Consider the following 20,399-nt stretch of genomic DNA (forward strand, 5'->3'; position numbering starts at 1 on the left):
GGCCCTGCCCGGGCTCTGGTGGGGGGCGCAGCCTAGACGGGCGGCAGCCCGGGTCGCCTCTGGCTCCCTCGCAGGGCCAGGGGGGAGTCCGGGAGCTGCCGGGGAGCGGGCGGTCGGCGCGCAAGGCTGGGCGCCGGGACCCGCAGCCAGGACTGAGGACCCCGGCTGGCTGGTGGCCGGCTTCGAGGCGCTTTTATCGGGGGAGCAGCCACGGGGGCGCCTCCCCTGGCCCCGGCGATTGTCCGCTGGTGCCTGGCCCCTGGCAAGGAGGGCGGGCTGGCCTGTCCCTCGCCGCCTGCGGCCGGAGGGGCCGCCAGCCCCGGGGTCGCACGGAGCTGTCCGCGGTGCTGAGCGCGGCTCATGGGCGGCTCTCCAGGGAGGCGTCTTGCCGCCCGGCTCGGGGGAGCCTAGGCCCGCTGCCGCGCTTGGCTCGTGGCTCGGCTCCTCCGACGGCTGAAGGGAGGTGAGAGTCTGCCTGCGCCGGGCTGGGGGGACCAGGGTGTAGGGCGCTGCCCTGGCCTGGCGATGCGGCGGACCTGCCGCGTCCCCTGGCCCAGCCACTCCCGGGGCAGGGATCTTGTCAATGCGCTGCGCGTTGCGGGGCGGGTGCGTGTGAGGCGGTTCCCGCTGCGCGCTGGGCTGGGGGCACCCGCTGGAGACCATCAGCAAGGGATTAAAAACCCCTTCCTGTGGGTCTGCTTCTCCCCTTCCCAGCGCAACCGTGGGTGACCCAGCGGCCCCGCCCGAGGCGACTTCCCGCCGGCTGGAGGAAAACAAACCCACCGGGCGGTTCCCAAAAGGGCCTGAGCCTCCCATTACCGCCGATGCAGCCCAGGTGCTGCCGAAGCAGCCTGGTGGTGCTAGCCCAGCCCCGCAGGCGTGTGCTGCTGGGTCACAGGGACAAGGGTCATGCCTGTTACACACACACAGGGACACACTCACAGGGACACACACTACCCCAATACACTGTCACACACACACACACACCCCCCAACACAAGCTCTGTAGCCTGATCTATAGATTATATATTAATTACTTAGGCATTCCCCGGGATCCCCAGGAGGGTTGACAGGCTCTTGTCTCAAGACCAGGCCCAGTATTATTGAAATGACGGTGTAGTTAGGAAGCCGGTGGGCACAGGTGTAACATTCACACCATGGGAACTCTTCACTATTTACCTTTAGCACAACCACACTCACGCTGTCTCAGGACGGTGGCTAGTCATAACCCAGAAAGTACATCTGGACATCCATGCTCACACCACCCCTTGCAGAACAACCTGCAATGCTACCCATTATCTTCACTAGTGGCCATCATTCTGGGCCCTCCCGCGGACTACTTCTCTCTGTCCTACCCCCCTAGGCTGGGATACAACTTGTATAATGTGTTACACTGATGCCACCATGGCTAATGCATATTCAATAGGGATTTCCCCCTCCCCCATTTGTATTTCCTACGTCTACTAAGGTTGAGGTGCCCTACTTTTTTAGGTTAGTACATTCATTATTTCAACTCATTATCATATATGTCAGCTCATTGCCATGGCACGCTTATGGTTGGATGTTCTTCCCAAAACCTGCTGTTAGCTCATGTTTCTGTAGTTGGCTGATGTCATTATGGAGAAAATTCCCCCTTATGCTCTACTTCCAGTTCCCCAAAACTTAGGGGTGACTGTCGGGGCGTTTATCTGTGCCAAAGTTCATGGGCCGCAAGGCTCCTGCTGACTGCTGAAGCCAGTGTCTTACAGGATACAGGCCTGAAGGTTCCTTGTGTTAGTGCTGAATATAATGAAGGTGGCATAATAAAGCCAAGGCAGTGAATATAGTAAAGGCAAGTTCACACCCACAAATGTTCACTCCCCCCAACACATGGTGTCTCACACACACAAATGGGGACACACACTCCCCTGAACACATGGTTACACACAAAGGGATACCATCTGTCTCTCTCTCTCTCACTCACACACAATTTAAAATAAGGAAAAGTGTGTAAAGACAGACAATCCCACTGGTAACCCATCACTCAAATGGGGTCCCAGTCCAACCCCCAGGCCAGCCGCTTGCAGGGAAGGGCTGGCTGGGGACATGAAAGGTCTGGGGGGGGGAAGGGACTTTTTCCTTCACAGAATGAGCCTGTCCAGATTCTGGTGTTCCCCAGGCTTCTGGCTTTGCCTTGGTGAACCCCTTTCCATGAGAATGGATGGGTTATTGGAGAGACAGACACTCAGAGGGCACGGTGCTTGGCACTGACTGGCAAACAGAGGGCCAGCCCTGTCACTCCTCCACCCTGAGTGCATTCTTGGCCAACCTGATGAAACACCCAGGGGGCAAGATGGGTTGGATAGGACTCCAGGACATTGCCATGCAAAAGAGAGAGGGGTCAAGGCTTTGAGGGCCCAGCTGTGGATGTGAAATGCACAGCTCCTTCCTCCCCCATCCTAAAGAATGGACAGGGGTGGTAATATTGCTAGAGTAGCCTCTACATAATGCACAGGCAGCCTACCAGGCTTCAAGCCGCTCTAAGCGAAGGTTAGCATGTAACAGGCACCGTTCCCCACCAGGAACCATCCCTTTGCCAACCCTCCTCCCCCAAGGGTGCTTTCTATTTATTTTGTGTATTTAGTTTGATACTGATTTCAAATATGTATTATTAAAAAACAAAACTCAAATACATCTCAGGTAAGAGTTTGATCTAGCTATCCTGAAATCAGAAGATGGAGTGGAAAGGATGGTTTCTAGATTATTGTTCTGTATCAGCATTGTTCATATCTAGTTCTATGAGATTAAGACCCTACCACAAGCTTCAAAAAGATCTGAGATCTCTCCTCACCTCTGCACATGTCGTCAATGTCAGGCTAACCAACAGCCAGGACAGGCTTTTGAAGCCAGCATGAGATCCATTTGTTTCCTCATGCAAAATTATAACAAACAGCACATATTTCCTCCTCGGTGCTTGTTAAATTTTGCTTTGTAAAGCAACTGGATGGCAGCAGTAATGGGGATGCTTGCTTGCAGTTGCACTAGATTTCCCTGATGAGGTCATATCATGCTCCTGTGTAAGAGAAAATCCAAAGGAGATCTTTAAATATCAATGTAATTTGCATGGTGAGACAAAAGTTTACAGTTGCTACTAATGTTTCTTATCATAGATTAAATACTATGGTAACTGGTCATAAATACCATAGGTGGCTAGATAGTTAGCTAGAGAGAGCATTGTATAATCCTGGGGGAATTCTGCACCAAAAATATTCAAAATTCTGTGCACAATGTTTTAAAATTCTGTGTATTTTGTCAAAACACCACAATATAATCATGCCAGTTTCAATTATTTTGGTAATTTATTTCAAAATACAAGCATCTCTGTAGCAATATAGACAACAAAAAAAGATTAGTTACTAGGCATATTAATACAGAACTTTGAGTAATAATTCATTTAAACTATGATACAGAAACATAGTTCCTGCACCCGTCAGAAGCAGTGCAAAGGCTTGGGGGAGTCGGGGGTAACTGAGGAGCTGAGGGAGAGGGAACGAGTCTGGGAGTGAACTTGGAGGGTTGTTGGGTGTGGGTGGGAGAAGTATGCAACAGATTTGGTGGGGGGGGATTATTAGGGAGTTGTGGAGCCTCCCCCATGCAGACCCAGGCTGACCCCTAGCCTCTCCCATTCAGTCAGGCACATCTGCCCTGTCCTCGTGTGTCCCTGCAGCCCCCTCCCCATGTTTCCCTGCAGCCCCCTACCCCATCCCCAGGTGTTCCTGCACCCCTCTACACCCTGTCTCCATGTGGTCCTGCAGCCCAAACCCATTCATCCCCTGGACCAATGCTGTCACCCCACTAGCTCCTGAGCCCATGCCTCACTCTGCCCCCCTCACTAGCCTTTCTGAACCCCAGTCTGACTCCCCAGCAACCAAGTGTGACCTGCTCTGTCCATCGGGTGCCTCCTCCCGTGACCCCACTGTGAGGAATACAGCCCCTCCACCAGCTGACTGCCCTCTCTTCTGATGCCACAGCAGCTGCTGGAGGGCAAAAGGTGTAACTGCAGCGCCTCTCTAGTGGAATCTATATTCTGCAGAGAAAAAAAAATCTGTGGGGGACATGGATCCTGTGCACATGCTGTGGTGCAGAATTCCCCCAGCATTAATTGTAAAATATGCATTTTCTGTATTGTGAATGAGGTGGGAAGGGAGATTTCCTGGTAAAAATAAATTGTTCATAAAAGTTGTTGTCAAATCTATGACAAAGCATACCTGTTAAAGGCAATTTTAATTAACCTTCAGCCACTCCACTGTGAGCAGTTTTCCCAGCCTATGCAAAGCTAGGCCTGCTCAAAACAGGGATAAGCAACATCTGACTAGAACCCAGGTGCTATAGACAGTGGTGTTAGTAATTCATTTGATTGGAATGCTTCCTATTGAGTCAGCTCTGACCCAATATCCCAACCTGGTTTTGTTAGAAGACACAGGAGGGACTGTCCTGGTGGAGATGCTGCATTATGGATGAATGATAAAAGCAAGTGCCTGGCCATTAAATCACCCATCTCACTTTCTGCAAAGTAGGGATGCGTACCCAGCAAATTGCAACAGAAGTAAATATATTCTGCCTAATTTAAATTCCTTCTGCAGTTCACTGAAGTTATTCTGCACTTGCACACCCCAAAAAACAGCTGTGTAGTCTCTCTGGGAAAGGGCAGCTGTCCTCCTCTAGTCCAGAAACAGCACATTTCCGTAGCAGTGATTTATGGCCAAAATTTTCAAAAGAACTCAGCACACACAACTGTGGCCAGATTTTTTTTAAAAGACTTCAGCATTCTAGGTGTGTTGAATTCTTCTAAACAACTGGCCACAATGGGAGCTCCTGGGGCAGGGTGGGGCACGATTATTCTGGAAAATGTGGTTCTTATTTAGATGCCTAAATGGGATCTGAGCTCTTGAAAATCTGGGCCATAGAGTTCAATCCTTCCCAATGCTAAGTACCATCTGTGAAGGGCAAAGCACCCTCAACTTCCACTGATCTAGGTCCCATTGCCTGATTCATTCATAGTCTGTAAAAGGTAGAAACCCTACCTGATAAAAGACTATCTAAACTGAACCTGTAGCCATGTGTGGAGCTGCCTCAGATTGGGCTCTTTACCAAAACACAAGCACACTATTCTTTAAAATGTTACAAAAGCACTGAAAGAGCTCTCACATGTAACATAGCTGGAGCATACCAATGTCTATCTAGATATTGCTAGGGTGGCCATCTCTCGGTTAGCTTTTTGGACACAAATGATTCATATTATAAGGTTAAAATGATTGTAAATGGACACATCTGTGAAATCAGGCCAATTTATTTAAACAAATGTCTAATTATCCAACTGTTTATTGCTAAACTTTTATCAGTTTTGTTGTAAAAATCTCTCCTTGTGGTTCCTCCCCCCCCCCCCCCCCCGGGACCTTTTCACACATTTCAGTCATCAGCCAAATAAAGACCCAAACCAGCACAAAGGAAAAAAAAGAGTAGCACAAAGAGACAAGTTTATGGGAAAGCTACTGGACATCTAATACAGTTTAGAAATGTGACCCAGGTTTCAGAAATGCCCCCGCCCACCCACCCACCCACCAAGAGATAGCCAAATATATAGTTTGAATGTCTAAGGGAATAATTATTTCCACATTTTTAGCATGACTGGCTTGTAAAATATCAGTGACACTCAGGCAGCATTGCTTTACTTGAGATAAATTATATATTATTATTTTATCTTATACCTAAGCATCTGTTGATCAGCCTTAAACAGACCGTGATTGTTTGGTTCCCCCACCAGGTGTCATGCTCACTGTAAAATACAGTATCTTAAAATGTGATCAATATTATTTTCAAAACAATATTCCTGAAAGTCAGAAAGGCAAAAGGGGAGTAATTCTGCTCTCAGATACATACCCAACCCCAGTGTAACCAAAAATAGGTCCTTTAAAGTGCGCAGAGTGACTGCATTTAGCCTGGGGTAGCTGAGAACAAAATTTGGCCAAAGCATAGCAAATATTTTGAATGTGTTTCAAAATGATCAAATCTTTTTCTTTAAGGAAACATGAAACAGTGGCTGGATTTTCAGAATTGCTCAGCACAGATCTAATTCTGCCCTCACTGAAGCCAGAGTTGGGCCAAAGTTAAGTGCTCTAAAAAAAATCTCATCCATTGTGTTTTTGCAGCGATTCCCATTTGCTGGAACATCAGCTACTGGGGTGAAATTCACCCATGGGCAGAGGGCCAGAACGTCTGATTCAATAAGTTAATTCATAACAGATGGAATCTGTCAGACTCAGAGTCCTGCTGTTTCACCTGACCACTGACTTTGCCCCTGTCCCCTACTCCAGTCCATTTAGCCCAGTATCATTGAATATCAGGGTTGGAAGGGACCTCAGGAGGTCATCTAGTCCACCCCCCTGCTCAAAGCAGGACCAAGCCCCAATTTTTGCCCCCTCAAGGATTGAGCTCACAACCCTGGGTTTAGCAGGCCAATGCTCAAACCACTGAGCTATCCCTCTTCCCAAAAATTAGTTAATAAGAGTGCAGAAATGGTCTGTAGTTGGTAATGTTTCTTCCTGTTAAGTTAGAGGATGCATTTAGCTTGCTATGTTTGATTTGGGATGTCAGTTTTTTGCCTGCTGAGGGTTTGTGTTAGCACTGCTTAAGCAAGAGTTACCTTACCAATATCCTGTCTTCCGACTGTGGCCAAGGCCAGGTGCCCCGGAGGGAATGAACAGAACAGGTAACCACCAAGTGATCCATCCTATCACCCATTCCCAGCTTCTGGCAACTTTAATAATACATAACGCAAAGACTAGCTCAAGTGTGCTTAGCAAGACCAATAGCTCTGGCAATGAAGTACTTCCTTAAAAAGTGTCTGTGGGTCTAAGAGAACAAAAACTTAACATCCTGTTTTCATGAGAATCTCGCATTTAAAAAACAAAAAAAACACAAATAACCCTCCAGCATGTACTTCTCTGAAACCAGACACTCATTTTTGCCATTCATTAAATCTCTTCCCTTTCCTCCCTATTCAGAGCTTGCCTGGTGATGAATGTCAGCAACGAAGGAGGGATGCAGTCAGCAAAATGAAATAGGATAATCCTGATGAATTACAATAATTGAATGTATTTAATAAAGATGTATCATTTCCTGCACTCCAAGTGCTGTGCTGAAGCAGTGGTTTAAATAAAAAAATACTTAGCAAGGCAGAGCCTAGGATCATATTCTCCTTCAGCCATTTCTAACCTGGGAGCATTTACTCTGAGGGCTGTATCACCTTTGTTCTTATTCTATACAGAGTTTGTGCATGCGGGTTGCAGAGCACAGTCACCCCAGGGCACCCCCTGCTAGCCACACATGGTACTGCCTCAGTTTCCTTCCCCAGGCTGGGTCTCCTCAGCTCTCCACACACTGCTCTGTGCGGGAGATGGGGCTCTGCTCACCAGGCACGGCATAGACAAACTCAATCCCTTTCAGGGTAGCAGAAATCCAACTAAAAAGTCCCAACAAACAAACAGCTCTTCTGCCCTCAAAGGGCTTCTCTTCATCCCACTTTCAGGGCTCTGTTCTCACCCCTTTCTGGGCTACCTTTGAGAGTCCCCAGTCTGGCTCCCTGGAGTACCATTTTCAGCCCCTGCTGGGCTTGTTCCATGTATCCTTCCCTGCTCCGTTATAGAACCCCAGACACACAGGAGCACTCAGCTGACTCCTGCAGACCCTGACTCAGAGCCTTTCACAGGCATCTCCCTCCTCTCTGTGATTCAAACCCCCACCTGACTTCACTTAGCTCTTTCATAAGGCCCAGGTGTCCCTTCATGTATCTGCTGACCCTCCTTAATCCCACCCCCTCAGGCTGGAAAGCAGTTAATTCATGGCATAGGCACGGCTGGCCCCAGCTCCCCTTAAAGGGACTAGGGACCATGTGACCATGGTACACAGGAGAATGTAGCCCAATGTGCCTTATGTACAACGTACAGTTAGGGTGACCAGACAGCAAATGTGAAAAATCGGGACAGGGTGGGGGGCAATAGGAGCCTATATAAGAAAAAGACCCCCAAATCAGGACTGTCCCTATAAAATCGGGACGTCTGGTCGCCCTACGTACAATTATTATGTGAGGAGGGGGAGAAAAAATGTACTCCAGTAAATGTCCAGACCTTGTCCCAAGTGCTGGAGCTCAGTGGAGACACCGCTTTGTGGCATGCTCCTGCCCAAGCTTTCAAAGCGAAAGTTCACCAGGGTCAATGGCTCCTCAGGTTGACATAGTGAGGGCACGTCAGTTTCACGGCCAGTGGTGCACAGGGCCAGCATCACATCTGACTGCCTTTGGCTGCCCTAACCCCATGGCTCGGGTACCCATTTTGCAGCTGGGTGAACTGAAGGTGGCCTTTCAGTGTGAGATCCAACGAGACTCAGATCAGTGACCTTCAGGATTGTAGTTGAGTGCCTTCACCACTCACCTTGGCACCTCTGTTTAGCACTGTAAATAAATATGTTTGTTGCACTATTATTTGAGGAGTTGGGATAAGTATTAATTAAATCAGTACCTACAGAAATTCCAGCTGCTGAGCGGCCTTCTGTAGGACAAAGGAGTAAGGAAGGGTGGTTCTGTGATTAAGGGCCAGGTCTAAGAATTAGGAAATCAGTGTCCTATTCCCATCTCCACTGCAGACCCTGGGCACTTAACTTCCCTGTGCCTCAGTTACCCCCACTTGTACAATGGGGATAACAACATTATTTCTCTAACTTCTGTTCAAGTCCTAAACCTGTGCAAATAAGGTGAGTGAATAGCAAGTGTGAAAAATTGGGACAGGGTGGTGGAGGGTACCAGGTGCCTATATAAAACAAAGCCCCGAATATCGGGACTGTCCCTGCTGGAACAGCTTCCTGGGGTTTATCATCAATAATAAAATGGCCCATTTTTGACCCACGTGGCTAGTCAGAGTTGGGGGGCCTGGGAGCAGAAATCAGTGATTGTCAGATATTTCTTGGATGCAGCTTTATTTATTTACTAGGACTGTACAAAGTCGTGTGTCTCCGAATGCAGAAGGGATCAAATAGCAGGAAACAGCTTCTTTTGCTCACAGCCCCAAAAGCATTCTCTTCAGGCTTCACCCCTGATCCCAAAACTTCTCCCCAGGTTTCTTCCGCAGTCAGACACCATGCTTACGGCTGCTCCTTCTGCCTGTCTGTCCCCCAATCTGCTCTGCATTTGTGTGTGTTCTCCCTTCCCTCAGACACCCCACCCCCTTACCCAAAACAATAAATAGCAAAAGCCCTCTGCCTGCTCATTCCAAAAACGCCTAGGTGCACTCACAACCCCTTTTTGTCTGCATGGTAGGGGTGCCTTGTGATTAATTTATCCAGTTACGTTAATTGAAGGGTGCGTCCACATCCAGTCTCAAAGATGTTTGTGATCTAAGCAGTCACCAGTACACAGCATAGCAATAACAATACAGGAGAGCATACAGCAGGCCACCACTGAGATCAAGGCCCTGTTGTGCAAGGCGCTGTACATATGCATAGTAAGATGTAGTCTCTGCCCCAAAGAGTTTACCCCCTAGATTGCCAAAACAAACAGTACGGGTAACTTGCCCTGGTCACACACCTAGAGAATCTGCTGCACAGTGGGGAGTTGATCTCACACCTCCTGAGCACCAGTCTGATATTGCTATGGGTCCCAGCCTTGGGACAGGATAAGGGGTTCATCCCACTCCCAGAAATAAGATCCAATACTTTCAGACCCTGTGACAGACATTGCTCCACCTTCCCCCCACACTGGTGGAGGAAGGGAAGCTGGTTAGTATTATTTAAATTAATGCTAGCTTCATTTCTAAAATCTCATTTCTGGCGACCTTGAGCCAGCAGCACCGGACTTCTTGGAGAATGTTAGAATTAGACCAACAGGCTGTACTGGGCAGTGGGCAGATGGGCACAAGTTAGAGCAGATTTGGGGCTACTCTAACTGACAATGGGGCATCTAGTCTGTAGCTACTCCCCGACTCTGGATGGCCCCTCAAAGATGCCCTCCCCCTCCTGCCCTGTGCAAAACATAGCTCAGGGGCAGCTCAGAATCTGGGGCCAATGTGTATAACTCCCCGCAGCAAGGTCTGCTGCGTACTGCAGTGATTGAAGGGACAGTCCTGACATCTTTGTATCTCAGTCTCTACTTTGTTTTTTAAACGATTTCCCACGGGGATGTAAGTTCTAGGGCGCTGCGGCCGGCCTGCCACCCTACCGGTCTAGAAATCACCTGGCGGACGCTTAGCATTAGATAAAGTGGCTCCTGGGGTTACCCTTACATCTCAGGCTCCTGTTCACTCCTGCAGCAGCAGGGACCGGGGATCGGTCCCACCCGGAATGGGACCACGGAGGCCTGGGGTGGTTTATGCCCAGCCCAGCACCACACTGAAGTCTCGGGGCAACCCCCCGTGCTCCCAGCCCCCGCCGCAGGACACGCAGCTGCGCTCCACGTGGGACGGGCCCCCCGGGGGCACCTGTAGTGCCCAGCTGCCGAAGGAAAAGCCCTCGGCCAAGGCAGATAACTCAGCGGGGGAGGCCGAGCGGGGCGGGGGACGCACCGGTGGGTGCTTCGCAGAGCCACCAGGCGGCTCTCTCGCACCAGCCCGAGAGGCCGGGCCCGGGGAAGGAGCCGCAGCGGCGGAGGGGGCCCGGGGGCTCGGCGGGGAACGTCGGAGTCACTCCCAGCGCTGGTCCTGCCCCGTGTGCGCGGCGAGCAGCGGCTGCGGCCCCGGCCCGGGACACGCTGGTTTCCCCCGCAGCCGCGGGGCGCTTGCGGGGCACCCGGGGGGGGCTGTTCCCTTTCAGCCCCAGGCGGCCGGGGTAACGCCCGGGGCGCACACGCTGACAGCCGGGCACGGGGCCGGAGCCGCCCCCGGGAGAGCCGGCAAGTGCCCGCCGGGGCCCCGGGGCGAGGACCGGCCGCGGCCGGGGCAAGGAGGCGAGCAGGCAGCGGGACGCGGCGCCGTGGGGCGCCGAGGCGGGACGGGGACATGCCCCTTCGCCCAGCCCGCCGGGAGAAGTGAGCCCCGGGTCGTGCCCAGCATGGCAGCCCCCCTCCGGCGCCTCCTGCTCCTCGCCGGGGTCCTGGCGGGCTGCGCGGAGCCGCCGGACAGAGCCGCGGAGAAAGGTCTGTACCCCGCGGGCGGCTCTTTTGTTCGCATCGGGGAGAAGCCGCTGCGAGTTTTGCACCAGAGCGGAAAGAGGGAGGGCGGCGGCGGCGGGCGAGCCGCCTTCCCGGGCTGGCTGCAGCCGTGTTTTGCGGGGGATCCTGCGGAAGGCTGCAAGCAGCTGCCCCGGGGCGCACCGGGCGAGGGAGCTGCAAGGTTTGCAAAAGCGGGTTTGCCGCGGGGAAGCGGCAGGTGGGATTGGACAGTGGCGGCTCTTTCTCGGCCGGAGACACGCGCGGTCCCGCCGGACAGAACCCGGGCCAGCTCCGCTCCTGCCCGCGGGTCCCGGGAGAGCCCGCTCTGTCCGGGCCCTTCATTGCAGCGAGTCGTGTTCCGCCCGCCGGCGGGTCCGGGGTCAGCTGCCTCGTACCGGCCGGTGGACACCCGTGTGCGGCAGGAGAGGAGGCGGTGAAACCAGGAACGGAGGTTGAGCTGGACCCCACGGCCCCGGGGATCCGTTTACTGAGCGGCTGAACCAAGCGCTTGGCAAAACTCAGCCGCAGGGTAGATGCAAGGGCCGGCCCCTGGGAAGCGGTGATGGCCTGGCCGTTGACCCGGAGAGGAAGGGGCCCTGTCTCCAGCATTAGAAGCCCTGTAATGTATCCCCAGCAATAAACTCCTGGCTTGCAGCAGGTACCAAGAGATGGGAAGACGCTTGAAGGCTGGGACCCTTTCCTCCTTAGAACCAGAGCATGGTAGGCCTGGGAGGGACCTCGAGAGGTCATCTAGCCCAGTCTGCTGCGCTCAAGGCAGGACTAAGTATTACTTGGCCCAGACCAATTCCTAGAGAGTCCCCCAGGCCTCAGAGCCGGGACCCTCCATCACTCAGATTCGCGATGAGTAGAGACAGAGGAGAAACTAGTGCAGATGCCAGAGAAGTCAAGAGGTCTGGGGAGATCCACTGGTATACAGGGTGCTTTGGTACCTTCCCCTGGTGTCGGTGCCCTGACTAGGTCACACAAGTGGAACTAAAAAGAAAAAAGAAAAGGAGTACTTGTGGCACCTTAGAGACTAACCAGTTTATTTGAGCATGAGCTTTCCTGAGCTCCAGCTCACTTCATCGGACTGTTTGGTGCTTGCAGTACTGACAGACCAAGGGATCCATATGTCTTTGAGGCTGGTGTGCCGAATTGTGTCTCCTGTCCTTTCTCCAAAGGGTTCTCCTGGGGGAATTCTACCTCACCCTGCATGCACAGAATACATGTCCCCGCAGGCGGCTGCCACTACGGGCCACTGGACCCAGCACAGCCCAGCTCCAGGGCCGGATTAACCTTTTGTGGGCCCCAGTGGAGCATGGTGCGGGGAGGTCAGTCCCCAGAGCGAGGGGCCGGCCAGGGGCATTGGGGCATGGCATGGCAGGGGCGGCCCTGCTCCGCCCAGTGCGAGGGCACTATTTACAAACCGGCAGTTGCCAGATGCACCGTGGCCCACCTGGCCCTCTGCTGCCAGCATGCCCCTTCCCCTTGGGGGCGGGCCCATGCCACATCACACAGCCTCCCTGCCCAACACCCCCTGACTCCCTATGGCCAGAGCCCCCGGACCCACTATGCCCAGTACCCCCCCAAAACCCTCCAAACAAATGCACAGCGCCTTGCACACCAATCCTGCCCAGCGCCCCCCTGCCCACAGCCCCACCACAACTGCCCAGCACCCCACACAGAACCCCCACTTCCTAGTGCCCCAACACACACATCTTCCCTGTCCCCTCACAACCCAGCACCCCCCAAGACTCCCCAAGAGACCCACTCCCCCATGCCCTGCCTCCCAGCCGCACTCACCAGTCCTGCTGGGAGGCGACCATCTGCTGAGCTGAGCTGGCCGTGCAGCCAGGGCTGGTCCCAAGGCCGGGAATCGCTCCAGCCCCTCGGGAGTGGCGTGATCAGCCAGGCCAGGGCCTGCCCCGGCTGGGCTCCCTCAAGACCCACTTGCCTGGAGGGGCCCAGCCAAGCCCCCTCTCCCTCCAACAACCTCCCCCCCCCCCGACACCTGGCTGAGACTGGCCAGGCTTCTGCACCAGTCCCAGGCGGCTCGGCTCCGGGGAGTCAGACGGGGCCCCACAGGTGGTGGAAGCGGAGACTGCCCGGAGCTGGAGGTGCCCTGGGGTCCGGCAGGGGAGCGGAGAGGAGCCCTCAGCCAGCCAGGCAGCCGGCCGGCAGACCGAGAGAAGCAAGTGGGGAGACAGTGGGGTCTCTGTCACAAGAGGTACTGCCCAGCTCGCACATAGAACACATTGCTGGGGGGAGGGAGAGGGGGCGAGAGGGCTCCTGGCAGCTGCAGGTCCCCGCACGCCCTGAGGGAAGGAGAGGGCAGCGCACAGGAAACTGGGACCAAGCATCAGGCTGTTTCTCCCTCCGCATCCCTGGGGTCAGGGGGAGGTGAGCAGGTGTCTGGGCTGGTGAGGGGGCATGGCTGGGCTCTGGGGAGAGGAGGTGTGGGTATCTGGGCAAAGGGGGGGCTCTGTAACTGGGCTTTGGGGGGGCAGGTATCTGGGCCATGGCAGCCCCGTGGCTGCACTCTGGGAGGGTGGGGGTTCAGGTATATTGGCTAGGGGGGGCCATGGCTGGGCTCTGTGGGGGAGGGGTTGTGGGTGTCTGGCCCCCCAGCTGGGCTCAGGGGAAGGGGCAGAGAAACAGGAGCTGGGTTGTCATAGGGGTTTCTTTAACTCTGTACTCCTGGGGGAGTTTTTGTGTGTCTGTATTTTTACAGACATACTTGCTGACAGGTATTTTGAAGTAAATTACCAAAATAATTAAAACTCGTATGATTATGTAGTGTTATTTTGACAAATAAAATTTGCAGAATTTTAAAATTTGTGGTGCAGAATTTTTAATTTTTTGGCACAGAATGCCCCCAGGAGTAAATGGGGTTTGGAATTCTCTTCTGGGATTGTTTGTTTCTATTAACTGTTGACGACTATTTAAAGAGATTCTGTGGTTAGGTGATGGTTTGTGGCTTCTCTGGAACTCAACTCTGGGGGAATCAGAGTACACTTTCCTAGAGTACTGGGCTGTATTATTCATGTTGTCCTGTGTCAGGTGGCTCTCCAAATGATGGAGAACATAAGAATGACCATTCGGGTCAGACCAATGGTTCACCTAGCTCAGTATCCTGTCTTCTGACAATGGCCAATGCCAGACGCTTCAGAGGTAATGAATAGAACACGGCAATCATCAAGTGATCCATCCCCTGTTGTCTAGTCTGAGCTTTGGGCAGTCAGAATCTTCAGGGACGTGTAGAGGCTGTGTGCTTGACCATCTTAGCTAATAGTCATTGATGGACCATATGAACTTATCTAGTTCTTTTTTGAACCCTGTTATAATTTTGGTCTTCACAACATCCTCTGGCAAGGAGTTCCACAGGCTGACTGTGCATTGTGTGAAGAATTACTTCCTTCTGTTTCTTTAAATCCTGCTGCGTATTACTTTCATTGGGTGACCTCTGGTTCTTGTGTTAAGTGAAGGAGTGAATAATGAAGTGTTATTTACCTTCTCCACACCAGTCATGATTTTATAGACCTCTGTCATATACCCCCTTAGTCGTCTCTTTTCTACATTGAGCAATTGCAATCTTTTAAATCTCTCCTCATATGGAAGCTGTTCCATACTTGTAATCATTTTTGTTGCCCTTCTCTGTACCTTTTCCAATTTTAATATATCTTTTTAGATTTAGCCAGATCTGCATGCAGTATTCAAGGTGTTGGTGTACCAAGGATTTATATAGAGGCAATATGATATTTTCCATTTTATTCTCTATCCCTTTCCTAATGGTTCCTAACATTCTGTTCGCTTTTTTGACTGACGCTGCACATTGAGCAGATGTTTTCAGAGAACTATCCCTGGAAACGCCAAGATCTTTCTTGAGTGGTAACAGCTAATTTAGAACCCATCATTTTGTTTGTATAGTGGGATTATTTTTTCCAATGTGCATTACTTCGCATTTATCAATGTTTCATCTGCCATTTTGTTGCCCAGTCACCCAGTTTTGTGAGACCCCTCTGTCACTCTTCTCAGTCAGCTTTTGACTTCACTATCTTGAGTACTTTTGTAACATACACAAACTTTGCTACCGCACGGTTTACCCCCTTTTCCAGATCATTTATGAATATTTTGAACAGCACTGGTCCCAGGACAGATTGTTGGTGTACTCTACTATTTACCTCTCTCCACTGTGAAAACTGACCATTTATTCCTACCCTTTGTTTCATGGATCGGTAACTGGTTACAAGATAGGAGAGGACCTTCCCTCCTATCCCATGACTTCTTACTTTGCTTAAGGATCTTTGGTGAGGGATCTTGTCAAAGGCTTTCTGAAAGTCCCAGTACGCAATATCAACTGGATCACCCTTGTCCACATGCTTGTTGACACCCTCAAATAATTCTACTAGATTGGTGAGACATGATTTCTCTTTATAAAAGCTGTGTTGACTCTTCCCCAACATAGTGTGTTAATCGATGGGCCTGATAATTCTGTTCTTTACTACAGTTTCAACCAATTTGCCTGGTACTGAAGTTAGGCTTACCGGCCTGTAATTACCAGGATCACCCCAGAGCCTTTTAACAAAAATCAGCATTACATTAGCTGTCCTCCACTCATCTGGTACAGAGGCTGATTTAAGGGATAAGTCACATTATCACCGTTAGTAGTTCTGCAACTTCAAATTTAAGTTCCTTCAGAACTCTTGGGTGAATCCCATCTGGTCCAGGAGACTGATTACTGTTTAATTTATCAATTCGCTCCAAAACCTCCTCTATTGACACCTCAATGTGGGGCAGTTCCTCAGATTTGTCACCTAAAAAGAATGGCTCAGATAAGGGAATCTCCCTCACGTTGTCTGCAGTGAAGACTGATGCAAAGCATTCATTTAGCTTCTCTGCAATGGCCTTGTCTTCCTTGAGTTCTCCATTAACACCTCAACTATCCAGTGGCCCCACTGATTGTTTGGCAGGCTTCCTGCTTCTGATGTACTTAATTTTTTTTTTTTTTTTGCGGTTAGTTATTGTCTTTTTCTAGATACTCTTCAAATTCTTTTTTGGCCTGCCTAATTATACTTTTACACTTGACTTGCCAGAATTTATGCTCCGTTCTATTTTCCTCAGTAGGATTAAACTTCCAATTTTTAAAGGATGTGTTTTTGTCTGTAACCACCTCTTTTATTCCTCTGTTTAGCCGTGGTGGCATTTTTCTGGTCCACTTACGGTTGTTTATCGATCTATTTATTTATTTATTGGGGGTATACATTTAATTTGAGCCTCTATTATGGTGTTTTTAAATAGTTTCCATGCAGCTTGCAGGCACTGAGCCAAGATAACCCTCACTAGGAACCAAATGTAGAACATGTGTGACATCTTGCAAAGTCTCAGGGAAGGGCAAGAGAGCATGGTGACCCATATCATGTGGGAATAAAAGTTGCTAATGAAAAAAATGGAAATGAGAGTTGGAAGTATTACATCAAGTGAGATGGTGTTAGAATGTGTACTGCTACATCCGATAAAAAGCAGAGATGGGTTCAAACTGCAAACTATAATAATTTGTCAGACACCTGAAAATCTGTGGCTGATCCTGGCAATTACAGGCTGGTAACCTAACTTCAGTATCTGGCAAAGGGCAACAAAATGATCAGGGCTATGGGACACCTTCCGTACAAGGAGAGCTTAAGAAGACTGGGACTGTTCAGCTTAGAAAAGAGATGATTAAGGGGAGTATGACAGAGATCTATAAATCAGGACTGGTGTGGAGAAAGTGAATAAGGACGTGTTATTTACTCCTTCACATAACACAAAAACCGGGTGTCATCCAATGAAATTAATAGGCAGCAGGATTTAAACAAATAGAAGGAAGTAATTCTTCACACAACTCACAGTCAACCCGTGGAACTCCTACACAGAGGACAATGTGAAGGCCAAAAGAATAACTGGGTTCAAAAAAGAATTAGAGAAGTTCATGGAGGACAGGTCCATCAATGGCTATTCACCAAGATGGTCAGGGACACACCCCCATGCTTTGGTCGTTCCTAAACCTCTGACAGCCTGCAGCAGGGACTGGATGACAGAAGATGAACTAGGTGGACCATTAGTCTGACCCGGTATGGCCATTCTTCTGGCTGTTCAGATTTGGAGGTTTGGTTCAGTCCATTATAAAACAAAAAGTAGCCATTTGCAAATTTCAGATCTGTATCTGTATCTGTATTTTGAACTCTTTTCTCTTCTTCAGTCTCCTCATCATAAGTAGTGTCAATAGAGCTGGTTTCCTAAACTCTCTCTGACATCATGTGTTTCACTAATGCTATATTGGAAGACAAAATATGTATATTAATGAATTTCATGCTCAATGTCTATCTCCGACTGATTAAAACTGGATGTCATTTTTTGAATTTTTGTCAAAACCTTTAATTGAAAATTTTATGTTCTCTGGAAAAAAAACCCTAGAATTTGTTTATGAACATTTTTATTTTTTTGGGTGGCAGTTTTCAAACAGCTGTAATTAAAACAATCAAATTAAACTCTTATCTATTGAGGATTAAATATTTACATTTGAGCTACTATTGCTTATGAAGTTCCATTATGAGCATGTAAAAATTTATTCAAGTTAAACAACTACTCACCCAGAAAACACCTTTTCTTGTTTCAGAGGGAGACTGTCTGCTCTTCACCACTACTTGTCTAATGAAACTTTCATATTTATTTGGGATTGTTTCCTCTGGTACTTTGTAAGAATAAGGGTGTTAACTCAGGTGTCCTGACATCATTCCAATTTGAATAATTATATCTGCTCATGTAATTTAGCTTGCCTAAATTCTCCCTCTCAGATAATCTTCACTTCCTGTTCTGAATTACTGTGGTGTAATCCTTTGCTCTTTTAAACAGCTGACACTTATCACATATGTGTCTCCAGTTCAGAGGTGGGAAGAATGATCCCTCCCTACTGAGAATTTGTAGACCCAATAAACATAAAGTGCATTGGGATCCTTTGGGATGAAAGATTATCATCGTCTTTATATCTGATCATTGCAAATATTTTCTTCACAGAGACGGTTCTCCGGAAATATTCTGGCTATGACGTTGTTCATCCAATCCGAGTTGATGAGAGCGGATCTTTTCTGTCCTATGATCTGGCTCATCGCGCAATTCACAAAAGGGCCCTTTCCTCAAGGAACAATTTGCTCTCCTTTTATGAGCTGCATTACAAAGGACAGCACCTAAAATTCAATTTAAGCGTTAATAACAATCTCCTTGCTCCTGGGTTTGTTAGTGAGAGACGATATGGAGGAATCACCAATGCCAAGATCCAGTCTTACAATCACAACTCTTGTCATATGATTGGAGAGGTCCAGAACTGGGCGCTGAAAGGTGGTTTAGCCGCTCTTAGCACGTGTGATGGGCTGGTAAGTGTTCCAGTTGAATTCAGAAAAATGACGCTTTAATCACAGGGATATCAAAATATTAGAAACGATGGGTAAAATCCTGGCTCCGTTGAAGACAATGGCAAAACTCCCATTGACTGCAACAGGGTAAGGGTTTTACCCTTCAGATTTGATGCTGCCTCCACTGAAGTTAACGTCAAAGCTCCAATTGACTCCAGTGGTACAGGTTCACGTCCTGTCGGCTTACCTGTTTGGGACTATGCTTTCTTGTCTTCTTTCCATACTCCTGTAGAAAGTAGATTTCAGGTGTGAACCACTGAAGACTGTCCTATCTCATGCCTCCTTCATCTGCTATAGTCCAAATGTGGGATCACAGAGGACTCCATTACAAACAGTCCGTGCAGAAAGCTTAAAGAGATTTATGGTGAAACGATTCATGGTTGATGAAACTCATCATGTTTTCTGGACATCAGTGCCAAAGTCACACTCTGCTATAACTAATTTAAATCAGTGAAAACACCGGGTTTGTGTAGGAAGCAGCTAAATTTGGGTCTGAAACAAAATGACCTATCCAGTGAAGGAAAGATAAAAGGTACGATAAATCCAGTCTGTTTCCATTAGTTATTAGACTAGAGTCACACCTGCCTGCCTTGCTGAGGATTAAACAAGTCAAAGGGTAACATTTTCAAAAATGCCTAAGTGACTTAGGACTCTAAATCCTATTTTCAAAAATGACCAAGGAATTTAGGAGTTGACGTGAAAGTCTCATTGAGTGCCCAGGTCGTTTTTGAAAATAGGATTGAGTCTTACATCACTAAAGCACTTTTGAAAATATTCTCTTCTATCTTGATCAATATAATTAAATCCAGACATCGCCGTTTCCATGCAGGTGTCTTGGGGCAACAAATATTCTGATTGTCTTACAGCAGCCAGTGGAATGTATGATGTATTTGTCTTCTAGTGCCTGGCCCACAGACCGAATAAAGGGACCAACGACTGGGGAAATCCTTTTTAGCTCAAGTGATAGAGGCCTGAGGTTCTGGAGATAAGGAGGGCTCTAGATGTGGTTGCCCAGCAGGATGTGTGTGTGAGAGATTCATCTAGTAATTGTGTCCGTTGCCCTGCAGCATGGCTTAAGATTAATGTATTTAAACAACAGCAATATACATCCGTGCATTGCATTCGTCTTCTGGCACACGATGCTTTTTTAGAATCAATAACCTGGACAGGTCACAGATTTGGTTTTGGTTTTTTAACTTGAAATTTAGGCATTTGCCACTGACATTCTGTGACAAAATCATCGATGTTGTTGGTCAGATGCTCAGCTTGTGCAAGTCAGTGTAGCTTCATTGCATCTGGCCCCGAAAGCCCTGTTGCAGATTACTAAGCAGTGGGCAGCAGATCGAACTCTGCACATAGCATCAGTTCATCTATTGGAGAAGGTTAAGGTAGTAACAGCGAAGATCAAATATTTGTATCTATTACCTGATGCTGAATGTTATTTGGAATTTAAGAATAAAATTTGGGAGATGCTTAAGGTGTCAGCTAATCACTGCAGAGATCAGGAAAGGTGTGATCATCGTGTGCAGGATGTACATCATGGAGAGAATACTGTAAGGTGCTGAGCACATCCTGGGAGGTACAGAGGACCCTTAGTTCCTACTGAAGGGAACAGGAGCTATCCGCGCTCAGCATCTCATTACATTGCAGGATCAGGCCCTTTAGTTTGAACTTTCTCCCTAAGTTCTACAACTCATGAGAAGAGTTTCTGGATTTCGACATACAGCTGCTGAGTAAAGGGCGGAGATGCAGTCTAGTGGCCTGGGCACCCCAGTGGGAACC

General features: G+C 49.2%; 1 protein-coding gene across 1 annotated transcript in view; it reads left to right on the forward strand.

The window, feature by feature from the left end:
- The first annotated feature begins 11,069 nt into the window (after nucleotides 1-11,069).
- ADAMTS7 (ADAM metallopeptidase with thrombospondin type 1 motif 7) overlaps nucleotides 11,070-20,399 on the forward strand; it is a 142,044-nt gene continuing 132,714 nt past the window's right edge. The window contains exons 1-2 of the mRNA XM_074966661.1: nucleotides 11,070-11,157; nucleotides 18,223-18,578. Coding sequence (XP_074822762.1) covers nucleotides 11,073-11,157; nucleotides 18,223-18,578 — 441 coding nt within the window. The 5' untranslated portion in view covers nucleotides 11,070-11,072. The remainder of the gene's footprint in view (nucleotides 11,158-18,222; nucleotides 18,579-20,399) is intronic.

This window comes from Natator depressus, chromosome 10 (assembly GCF_965152275.1).
Source record: "Natator depressus isolate rNatDep1 chromosome 10, rNatDep2.hap1, whole genome shotgun sequence".
NCBI lineage: Eukaryota > Metazoa > Chordata > Testudines > Cheloniidae > Natator > Natator depressus.